The sequence below is a fragment of the Rattus norvegicus genome, chromosome 10, assembly GCF_021556685.1.
Source record: "Rattus norvegicus strain SHRSP/BbbUtx chromosome 10, alternate assembly SHRSP_T2T, whole genome shotgun sequence".
Taxonomy (NCBI): domain Eukaryota; kingdom Metazoa; phylum Chordata; class Mammalia; order Rodentia; family Muridae; genus Rattus; species Rattus norvegicus.
The window spans coordinates 55,613,070-55,625,137 of record NC_141543.1 but is presented as its reverse complement, the minus strand read 5'-3'; the positions used below and the strand labels follow the sequence as shown (position 1 = coordinate 55,625,137).

At 46.4% G+C, this 12,068-nt stretch overlaps 1 protein-coding gene across 11 annotated transcripts in view; it reads left to right on the top strand.

The window, feature by feature from the left end:
* Arhgap44 (Rho GTPase activating protein 44) overlaps window positions 1-12,068 on the top strand; it is a 167,278-nt gene that overhangs the window by 110,851 nt on the left and 44,359 nt on the right. For all 11 annotated transcript variants that reach the window (XM_087571828.1, XM_087571831.1, XM_087571824.1 and 8 more), the window contains one exon: window positions 6,619-6,736. In XM_087571828.1, the coding sequence (XP_087427954.1) occupies window positions 6,619-6,736 (118 nt within the window). The remainder of the gene's footprint in view (window positions 1-6,618; window positions 6,737-12,068) is intronic.

Below are 12,068 nucleotides of genomic sequence, written 5' to 3'. Positions count from 1 at the left end.
AGGAAAGGTGGAGGAAAAGGCACCAGCATCAGATGGGGAAACAGAAGAGTGCTGTTTTGAGTAGGTGTTTCTTGGTCAGAGTCTGTATAACCAGAAGGAGGCAACCGTGCAAACATGTGGAGGAAACTGCCTAAGAGGGGGCACAGTGCACGAGGTCTAAGGTGCTGTATTTGGGGTACAGGAAGAAGGTGCCTGAGTTGGGAGAGAGTGGGCATGAGAACCAAGAGGCAGGACTGAGATATGTGTGCATCAAGATATGTGCATTGCTCACTCTTGAACGTGTGTCAGCTGCTGAAGTGGATGGTGTAGACTGAGGGTCCCTGTGACAGCCCTTCTGTGAAGCTCCTCCAGGGCCATTCTGTACCTGCTACTCAGAAACTACAAACTTCTTGTAGTTTCACCAGATCATTGGCAGAGACCCTGATGTTGACCGTGGCTACTACGTGTGGACATGGTACATACTTGCTCTCTCTCTCTCTCTCTCTCTCTCTCTCTCTCTCTCTCTCTGTGTGTGTGTGTGTGTGTGTGTGTGTGTGTGTGTGTGTATGTGCACGTGCACACACAAGTCTAAGTTAAAAGAATGAAAGTCCACACACACACTGGTCTGGAAGGAACTGTTTGTTTCTACCGTAAGTCCTTTATAATTCAGTCTGAGTCATTTCATCATTTCATCTTATTTTACTTTTTTGAAGCAAGCAAACCCAGAAACTCTTGGGCAGAGAGATTTAGGACTGAGAGCCTGCAATGGGGTTCACAGGTCAGGAAAGAAGATCCTAGGCATGCTCATTTGTAGACCCGTTGCTTGGGATGAATCACTTCTTAGAATGCACCTCCTCACCTCTGCACAGGGAGTTACAGCCATTGTCCCCAGGAGAGGTGTTAAGAGCAGCAAGGAAAGTAACTCAAGCCCCTGCATATCCCAAGTGCTTTTCAACACAAAGGCCACGCTATAGAATGTTATACTGGGGCGGTAGGGGTGGTCTAGAAGGCATATGTAGTCACCCCTGACCAGAAACAGCATGGGTTACATCAGCAGAGAAGTTTCTTTTGTTGAGATAGACCAAGCCTCAGTCCCCCTGAATGACTCTTTCGAAATACATTTTAGAAGGGAATTTCACAGGGAATTTCACAGCGTGGCCATAAAGTTGGAAGCGAATGCCCTTTGCTACAGTCATCAGGTGAGCCGGAAGCAAAGGGCCGGAAACAAACTCGGTATTGTTGCCGTTTGTCTGCTGTTGGCTGTGGGAGGCGGTAAAACCCACCTTCCTTCATGGCAGGCTGCCGGGATTGGGATGAGACATGTCCCCGTACAGTCAGGTATTTGAATATTTGGTCTTCGGTTGGTGGCACTGTTTAGGGAGGTAATGGACCCTTTGGGAGATGGAGCCTGGCTGGAGGAAGCACATCCCTGAGGGCGGCCATTCCTGGTTTGCTTTCTCTGCTTTCCGCATGTGGCTGGAGCTGTGACGTCTCAGCTTCCCAGCTTCCTGCTCAGTGCAGTGAGCGCCTCCCCTGCCATATGGACTCTCCCTCAGGACTGCAAGCCAAAATAGACGCTTTCTTCCCTAAGTCACTTCTGGTGATGTTTTATCAAGCAACCAAAAGTAACTATCACGAAAGGGGTGGTGACACAATCCCGACGTGACTCCAAGGGTACCTTCATGCCGAGCACCCAGGAAGAGAGCAGGACGCATGAGGAGCCTGGGGTTGCTGCATCACTGTGTCTCTCTGTACTGCAGAAAATGGCACCTATGACACAAGTGTTCAGGGGTCAGGCGAGAGTCATGGAAGTTGATTGGAGTAGCACTACCTGCTCTTTGCTGTGACGAGTTAGACACCATGTCCCTCCCTGGGCTTGGGGTTTTACTTCCTTCTTTAAAAACCTGGGTATTCACCCCGAGGTCTTCTTTGCTTCTACAAGGAGAAGGCAGACTTCCTGTGTATGGTTGAATGCTAGTGTGGAAGCCTGTCTCTGCCTTCTCACGCCTTTTTCTTTAATCTTTTTTATGAGCAAGGGAGTAACCATCAAGTCATGGTCATGGCTGGTCTTGTTTAGTGAATTTAAGCAACACATACTTTCTGAAAGCCCAGGGAAGTGTCTGAGTCTCTCATCCATGATCAGCGGTTCCATCCCTCAGTCATTCTATATATTTGGATAAACATGCAACATATTTGAATATACATGCAGCATATTTGAATATGCATGCTACATATTTGAATATACATACTACATATTTGGGTATACATGCAACATATTTGAATATACATGTGACATATTTGAATATACATGCAACATATTTGAATATACATGCTATACATTTGAATCTGCTAAGGGTATCTGTAACTCCTCTTTCCAATGTCTGCCCTTACAGATTTCAGCTTGGACCCTGTATTAGTCGTTTTCTCTCCCACCGTCAGGGGACACTGCACAGAAAGCTCTTAAGCAGGAGGGTACTTTGGTTCACAGTTCAGGGAATGCATTTCATCGTGGTAGAGAAGGTGCGGTGGCTGGAGCAGTTGACAGCTGAGGGACTAGGAGTTTGAGGGGACTGGGCACATCACGTACTAGTCAAGAAGCAAAGCTCGGCCAGAGGGAAGGCCGGGCTATGAATTTGTATCCCAGCCTTTACAGTCATGTTTATGCCAGCTCGGCCCCATGGCCAGAGGGTTCCACAACCTCCGAAAACAGCGCCGCCAGCTGGTGGCCAACTGTAAAAGCACACGAGCCTGTCGAGGGCATTTTACCTCTAAAACACAGCACACAAACCCTCTGCCACCTTTGTACTTCAGACAAAAATAAAGCAAGATGGAACAAAACCAAAACAATCCTGTTATAAATGCAACTTATCTCCTTTATCCCGTTAGTGGCCTTCGGCTTCCCACTTTGTGCCGTGAATTAGGGCATAGAAGGTTGCTTGGCAGATGGTTTTGATAGCTCAGGTCCCTCACGATCTCCACTGGCTTCCCTTCATGTCTCTGCTTTAGTAACTGATGAGAGGACTGACCCAAACCCCTGAGTTCCTGACTCTCCAGTCAATTCAGGTGATGGTCTCTAGGGTGAAAGGGACATCCTCAGTACAGGTTCTTGCTCTTGTCCCTTGATTCTGAGGGGCTACATGCAGCCTGGGCCTCTCTGCCTTGTCGGACTTTGCTGAAAGCCACATCAAGCAGCCAGCCAAGCTGGCTTCCAGCTGTTTCCCTTCAAGCTGCACACTTAGTCAGCCAGTGGTGTGTTTATAAAAAGAGGGGGGGGATATATTCTGGTGGAGGTGTGGTGAGGTGTGGGGAAGGGGGGCGCCTCAGCGGGCCCATGCTGAGGCATCCCTTCCCCCTGAGGGAGGGCCACAGAACAGTATAGAATAGAGTTTATTCAGGGCATGGGGAGGGGAGTCAAGAGGCTAGAAGAGGCAGAGAAAAGGGGGAGGGGGAAGAGGAGAGTTGCCAGGTAACTGTGGGGTGGAGCTTAGACAAAAAAAAATGCTAGCAGGGAGGAAGAGCTGTCAGGATACACAGCCAAAAAATTCATACTGACTTCCAGAGTGGTATTGCATAGCAGGAATGGCAAGCTACTCTCCTGAGGCAGCTGGTTCTCCATATCCCCACCACCCCCACACTCTTTTTCCATTCAGCCACATTTGTTAGGTCCTAACCCTGGCGATGAGCTGCATCTGGCCTTCCAGGCATTCTTCACTCCTGTCTGCCGCCCGGGAACTGTACTATACCCCAGTGCTTCTGCGTGGAGCCCCTTAAAGTCATCTTTATCCATCCTCGCTCAGCACGTCTTGGTCAATACTTCTATGCCTGGATCTTTGAGTTTTAGCACAGCTCGAGTGAATCTGTCAGGTCCATCTTCTCTACCAGCGTGTAAATGAAGGCTGAATGGAACGCATGGCATTTGTCAATGTTTAAGTAATTCTGTCCTGACTGCTTCCAGTCAATGAAACAGATCTAAATATACTGAGAGAACACTGATGGGAGAATTGAGCTCTGAACCGCAGCCCTCTGATAGAGTAGCAAGCCCTCTTACCTGCTGAGACGGCTCTGAACGTCCTCCCCACCCATCCTGCACACAGGCGCACACCCCACACACATACACACCACTCACACACACACCCAGGCACATGCACACACACCACTCACACACACACACACACAGGCACATGCACACACACCACTCACACACACACACCCAGGCACATGCACACACACCACTCACACACACACACCCAGGCACATGCACACACACCACTCACACACACACACACAGGCACATGCACACACACCATGCACCCCCCCACACACACACCACTCACACACACACACACAGGCACATGCACACACACCACTCACACACACACACACACACACCATGCACCACACACACACACACACACACTCACACACATACACACAGGCACATGCACACACACCACTCACACACACACACAGGCACATGCACACACACCACACACACACACACACCACGCCCCCCCCCACACACACCACTCACACACACAGAGGCACATGCACACACACCACTCACACACACACAGGCACATGCACACACACACAGAGGCACATGCACACACACCACTCACACACACAGGCACATGCACATACACACACACACACACACAGGCACATGCACACACACCACTCACACACAGGCACATGCACACACACCACTCACACACACACACACACAGAGGCACATGCACACACCACACACACACACACACACACACATACACACACACACACTTTAAACCATCTATTAGCTAGTTCCTCTTAGGTAACCTGGTCAGATGGTGGCTCTATTTTGATCCTATAGTCAACATGGAGGTGTATTTGCTGTTTCATATAAATTATAACTACAATGCCCCACATTTTGTTTGACCCAAGTCTCTCTCTCAGTACTTTAATGCCTTTATTTACGTAGCTGACTCCAGATAGCATGCACAAATGGGTTGTTTATGCAGAGCGCGTCTCTACAGAGAGTGTTGTTCCGATTCCTGCTAGCTTAGCTTCTCTTACTGTTTCAACTTAGAGAAATTGCTCTAACATTTCTCTAACTGATTATCCTGGAGTCAGTGTGGTTCTCAGGGCTCGTGTCTTCCTGGTAGCCTGTACCCAGCCCAGGGTCTGAGAGTCTTTGTACAGTGGTTTCCCCATGTTGCATTCTGAGAGGCCGAGACGTTTGTGATGTTCTCCTATTAAATGCCCCCTTGATCCCACACCCCCACATTCTTAGGACTGCCCTGCAGATAAGAAGGGAAAGCACAACAGTAGAGCTACTGCTTAGCCAGCTGATTAGGTTTTTGAGTTAAGGCCGGGGCAGAGGACGATGTTGTCCTGGTATTTGGACCCCTCAATTGCCAGGCTGCAGACACAATCTAAGGGTTGGGGGAAGGTCCTCGTTTGGTCAGTACTTAATATTATATTTAAAAGAAAACCTCTCATCTTGTTACATTTCATCAGGGCACTTCCTAGGAAGATTTCCCAAGTCTCCTGCCAGTTGAAACACTTGGTAACCCATGACCACATTCCTACGTGAGCTCCAGCAGTCCATCTTAGGCAAGGCATCTTCCCACCCATTTCCCCAACCCTTCATCTTCCGGACTTCCCAGACTGGTGAGGCTTAGCCGCCATTTGTCACCCTGACTGGCCTACTGTGCTTCTCACAGGCTAGAACTAGCTCTGTCTCTCCTGGTGAAGATGATAGATCCAGAAGGCAAGTAACGATAATGATCTGGTCTGTCCTTCTCCTACCTGCTGGTCCCTGTGAGCCGGTGAGGGCTCAACCTCCCCAGAACCCTGCCAAGCCCTTTCCTCTTCATTCTGTTCTGTCTTTCCCTGATGCTGATTCCAGCAACTAGACACAAGTGTTAACATTTATTCCTCCTTCTATGTCTCCTGGGTGTTTTCCTCAAGAGGCCAGGGCCCGCCCTGCAAAGATGAGAGTTTTATGGAATTACTATGTGGTTTCTAAATGTTCTAAATAGCCTGATGCTATTCCAGATTTCCCAGTGCAAAGTTTTACCTTCAAATAGGCTTTTAGGTCTATCAGTCACTGTGAGGAACTTAAAATGAATGACAGCGACCACACTGAAAGGCAGTGCTGGTCACTTTGAAATGTGGGCTATGTTGCTGTTCACTATGGTGGGCCTGATTAAGTTTCAAATATCTCACAGCAAAATCTGAGGGAGGCGCATCATGTACTTTTATCAGCAGGTCGCACTTTGCTCCATAAATGTCAACAGTTGTCATTTGTCAGAGAAAAGAGGACAGCAATGGTGACTGTCATTTGGCTTTAGTATGTAGAAGGTCATAGAGGACGCAGTTGCAAACTGTAGGATGCTGGTCCTGCGGGTAGGGTCATGTGATCCTCAGCTTCACTCATTTCTCCTGTGGAAAGGTGTGCCTCTTTCCTAGTGTGGCACTGGTATTTCCTGGTCAAGCCTCCTGCTGACAACTTGAGGCCAGGTATTTCTTCAGCACTTGGCCTTATCCCCAGAGCTCTATTAGGGCTCCACCTGGACTCCACCTGAGCTCCACCTGGGCTCCACCTGAGCAACACCTGTCTCATGTGTATCGTTTTTCTCTCTTGTTTTCCATCAGGTGGCAGCAGACTTCCAAGTCTTCAGGGCTTTCCAGCAGCCTTCAGCCTGCGGGTGCCAAAGCCGATGCCCTCAGGGAGGAGATGGAGGAAGCTGCCAATAGAGTGGAGATTTGCCGGGTACCTGTTCCCCTTGCTCTTCTCTCCTGGGGTAGGCTGAGGAGACCTTAGGGGTTGTCTGTGTTAGTCAGTGAGTTTCCTTGAAACTCAGCTGGTAATACTCCAGCTAATTGAAGTGTCCCCATTGTCTACTCATAACTCTAGAGAGTACATGATGAACTCAGACTCGGGGCTGTGAGGGTCACTTGAACAGGGAGGCCCAGACCGTCACTGGAAATCTGACACTGTAAACAAGGAGGGCATGACCCTCATTTTTGTGGGGAGCTTTAGGACAACTAGGTTCCAAAGAATACATTGTAGGTGCCTGGGTCAAGTGAGAATTTAGAATGAGCCTCAAGTCCTGTGATATTAAAATGTTTCTTCTCTTGTTTGCTTTTTAATACTACCCAAGTCACTGTATCTACCATATACCTATTGGGAGACACTGCAAATGTTAACTGTGGAGATCAACAAAGAAAACATTTTCTGTTTTAAACACAGAGAGAGAGAGAGGGGGGGGGGGCAGGCTAATTCTAAGAGCTGGGATCCTGTACTTGTGGGATTATGTCATTCATTGCATACATTACTGTTCCCATCTATTATAACATCCCCCATGCATACATATTGTGTCAGACATAATGAGTCATAGACCGTTCATAGTGCTACTATATATATTTATGTCTCTTTATGTCTGTGTTAGGTTGGGTCCCTAAGAAAGTTAAACCTGTGAAAAATGTACTTAGACCCAAATATGAGAAAACGCACTTCTGTATGTACATTGCATTCCTATTGTGTGTTAGCTCTGTACATGAGTGTGCACACGCATTTGCGTGTGTGTGTGTGTGTGTGTGTGCACATGCATGCACGCCTGTGTGTCAAGTGCAGGGCTTTATCACTATTGATTTTTGCAGCCACACTGTGCAGGTAGCACTGACCTTGCATTTACATGACACTAAGTACTTCTCTGGGATTAGAAACACTGTAGGATATTTTTTCAAAGTCCTCTGTCTCCCCGGCTGCCATCCTCTGAAAACCAACAGAGAAATACAAATGCTTCAGATCCCAGGTTCATTGTGATTGAGGCAGACTGGCCATGTGTGCTTCTGGGTCAGGGCAAATCAAAGCTAGTGTGCTGTTTCTGAAGTGTAATTCTCTTCCCCTGCTGATTCGGACATGATGTATACTTTTTCTATTGTATATCCCGTTATTCTGTTCAAAAGCATTTTTGTTTTTTGAGGGCAGGAAGGTTATTGAGCAAACTTTATTACTTTCACCAAATGCTAGAAAGATAGGTTAAAAAATTAGAAAATCTTTCCCACAAGTCAGGTCATATACACAATTAATCTAATTTTAATGTATATTAATTATGTATTATTTTAAAATTCATAATATTCATTTTTCTGATATTTTTTGAGACTATAGTTATAACCATTTCTCCCTTGCCCTTTCTCCCTCCAATCCTTCCCATGTACTCTTACTTGCTAGCTTTCAAATTCATGGACTCTTTTTAAGTTGATTGATGCAAATATATATATAATATATATATATATATATATATATATATATATATATATATAGAGAGAGAGAGAGAGAGAGAGAGAGAGAGATTTCCAATACATAGATATACCCTGGTTAGTCTGTATAGTGTCACTTGTATGAATGTTTCAGGGATGACTGTTTGGTATTGGGTAGCTAATTGGGGTGCCCTTCCCTGGGTAAGACTATTTCTCCCGGTCTCAGCATCTCTTAGCTGCCTGCAGTTCTTTGTTTGGGTTGAGGCCTGTGGGCATTCCCTGTCCACTTTGGCATGTCAATGGGTACTATCCCTGTTTGGTTCACATTTGGGTGGTGGTGCTGATGAGACTTGATGGGTGCAGCTCCTGATGTTACCAGGAGACACACTCTCACAGGAGACTCCCGTATCCTGATGGATACAAGGAGAGGTAATGGGGAGGGAGCTATAGCTCAGATGGTAAAGCACCTACTGTATCCAAGGACCAGAATATAGATCTCCAGAATCCATGTGGAAGGCTAGGCCTAGCAGTCTATGCTGACAACCCTGTGTTTAGAGTGGAGCACGAGACAGATCCCTAAAGCTGGCCAGACCGTGTGTGTTTACATGTCATGTGCTGTGTGTATGGTGCATATGTGTGCACATACATATGGAGGCCTGCAGTTATGGTTGTGACTGCTGTCTCAGTTTCTTTAGAGATGGTGTTTCTTACCAACATGGTGGATGAGGATGCAAGGCGAGGCTGTAAAATGAAGGAACAGCTCCAGGGTGGAGTTGCTCTGAGTCAAGACCAGAATCTACCTGGCAGGAAACTAAGTCTGTGACTCAAAAGGGTAGCTGGGAATTTCTTACAGCTGTGTGCAAATAGTGGGAGCTTCTGAAGAACAAGTCAGGGATGCTTAGAAAGATAAAACTGGCCCACATCAAACATTTCTTTCTCTCAAAACTTTTGAAAAATAAAAATGTTTGCCTTTTTTTAAACCTTCAAAATAAGTTTTCAAGTAGTAAGAGCACTTTAGTTCTGTTTTGAGAAGACCCTTAACATCACAGCAAGAGGAAGCATAGTGTAAAGAGAGTTCCCACGCCCCCGTTTATACCAGGGGCTCGCTCACTCGGCCTGCACCAGTGCACACCGGGGCTTCCTTCTTTGGGGTTGTACTTTGAGTGGATGTGGAAAAATCTGTGAGGTGTGTCTGACATCAGAGTGGCATGAGGATCACCCCGAGTCCTGGTAGCGCCTCATCTTCCCACCGTCCCTGTCAGTTTGCAGATTTCAGAACTCACACAGCTGCCATCATGGAGCAGACAGCTCCTTCCACTTTGCCAGCTTTCCCTTCACACTGGGCATTTGGGTTTCCTTCAAGCTTCCCCGTGGTTTAAAGCTCCTATTTAACATTGTGAACAGTGTGCATTTGCCGGATGGGACACAGATCATCTGTCCATTCTTAGGAGCCATCTTAGGTGCCGCCGACTGTTGGCAGTTACGAGCGCAGATGCTGTCCTTGAGCGAACAGGTTTTCGTTCTTGTGTTCCACACAGCAGCAAGGAGCAGCGTTCCTGTTGCTCCACGTCTGCCTCATCGTCCCGTGTTGTCAGTACCTGAGATTTTAGGCCTTTCTAAAAGGGATATGTCAGAACATTGTTTGCAACTTTTTTTTTTTAATTTAAAAGTCCGTAATGACGATGTTATGATTGTTTCCTATTGAGGATGGGTCTATTCTGATCCTGTGCCCATTTTAAATTCTTAATTAAAAACAACTAAGCAAGACACTTAAAAGGAAAAAAAACCTCAGTTTTGAAATAATTTTTCTATGGATAATGATAATTTCTCCTACATGAAATAGCCGTATACAAATAGTTATGAAGTTACCCTTGTTTTTATAGTGATAAATGGGAAACACAAGAATCTCACGATTGACCACAGATTTTTATGTTGCTCTTTTGTCGAAGTGGTCTGGGTAAAATAACGTTGGGAATAGATGGTGAGAGCCAAAGAAAGCAGTGTTTTCATAGAACTAGTATTTCCCCATCTGCCTCCACTTGATATTAATCAAAACATACTGTTGGCCATTTGGTTTTTGGAAGGCAGATACGGTTCTCCACACTCAGCACTCCCTTCATGTGCAGTAAGGAACGAAGGGAGAAGAATCTCAATAGAGGTCAGAATGTGCTGGGACACTCAGAGCTTCGGAATTAAGAATGTGTCCTTGCTGAATGGAAAGCAGGCTCTGAGCTCAGGTCGCAGGCTGTTTCTAGTAGACACACTAGTTCCTGCGAGAGAGAAACAGGGACATCTCCACCCTGTTTCCACATTGTGCGGGTGTCTGGTCCTTTGGTTGGCTGGCTGACAAATTAGAATCTGGCTGCTTCACTGGGAAGTCCTGTGCTGCATGGAGGATGTTGTAGTCATATAACACTCGCATCTTCCCGGCTTCACAGAAGAGTTATGAAGCCTGCACTCGGCACAGAACAGGCATAAAAGACCCCGGCCTTTGATTGGATTGTCAGTTATCATTGTGTTCTTCAGTCCCTCGTGTGCTTGGGCCAGTGTTCTTTCTGCCTAATACCAGTTTCTCCTTTAATTCTTTCTGTGACCTGAGGGAAGATATTGTAAGGCATTTATTCTGTTCCATTTGCCAAGTATGTTTGATGGCCCAGAACGTGGTCTCTCTTGGTCTAGACTGCATGCACGGTTGCCAATGGTGTGCATTTGCTGGGGTTGAAGGTGTGGCCTGCCTCTGCCACTGGTGTTGCTACTGAGCTCCCCTGTGTCTGTGCTGACTTCCGGCCTGCTGCTACCATTTCTACTGTGATGGTGTTTCCCTTTGGAGTTCTATAAGTTATTGATGAACATAGCTTGATGTTCTGTATATACATCGAAGATTATTGTGTCTTCTGAAGTACTGATTCCTCTCTAATAGCGTCCTTTCCTACCCATCTTGCCCCAATAACTTTCCTTACTCTAATGCCTGCTTTATCTGAAATGGCAATGTAGCAACCCCACTTCCTTTTGATTAGTCTTGGCAAAGTTTGTCTTTTTATATCCCTTTTCTTCTCTTGGGGGGATGGTAAGACAGCGTGTCATCCTGTATTCCACAGTAGTGTCAGAGTCCGCATCCCTTCCTCAGCCTCCAGAGCGTCAGGATAAAGCAAGTGTCCCCATGCCTGGCTCTTCCCTCCACACTGAATCTGTATGTGCATTTCTGCTTAGACTGGGTTTCTTCTGGATTTAAGACCTGGTAGGCTTGGTGGTTACGAGTATTTATCACTGCTGCAAATGAGCCAGCTTTGGCTCCTAAGCACCTCGTTGGCAGCTGACAACCATCTGTGACTCCAGTTCCACAGGATCAGGTGCCCTCTTCTGACCTCCTGGGTACCTCACATACACATGCATGCCCGGCCACCAAAACGCTCATAGGCATGACATAAAAATCAACAAATCTATACAAATGAATCAAAAGCCATAGCCAACGCATAGTTGAATGGACATTGCTTTGTGAAGCTGTTCTGACAGTCTCTGTCTTTCGGTTCATAGAATTAGAGCTGTTCAGAGTGATCGTTGATCTAGAATTAGAGCTGTTCAGAGTGATTGTCGACAGTGCAGGTTGATATCTAGTATGTGTTTCTGATTTGTGTATGCTGCTCTTGCTCTTGTACTTCTCTCCCTCTGTTCTTTCATTTTTAGTTTGAATTGAACGTTTTGTCTGATTTTGATTCTCTCCTTTAAAGTAACGATATCTTCCCGTTTTTACTTTTTATCGGCTTCTCTAGAACTTAAACAATTTACAAGCTAGTTCAAGCCCACTCTCAAATACCATAGTCCTCTTTCATAAGTCGCAA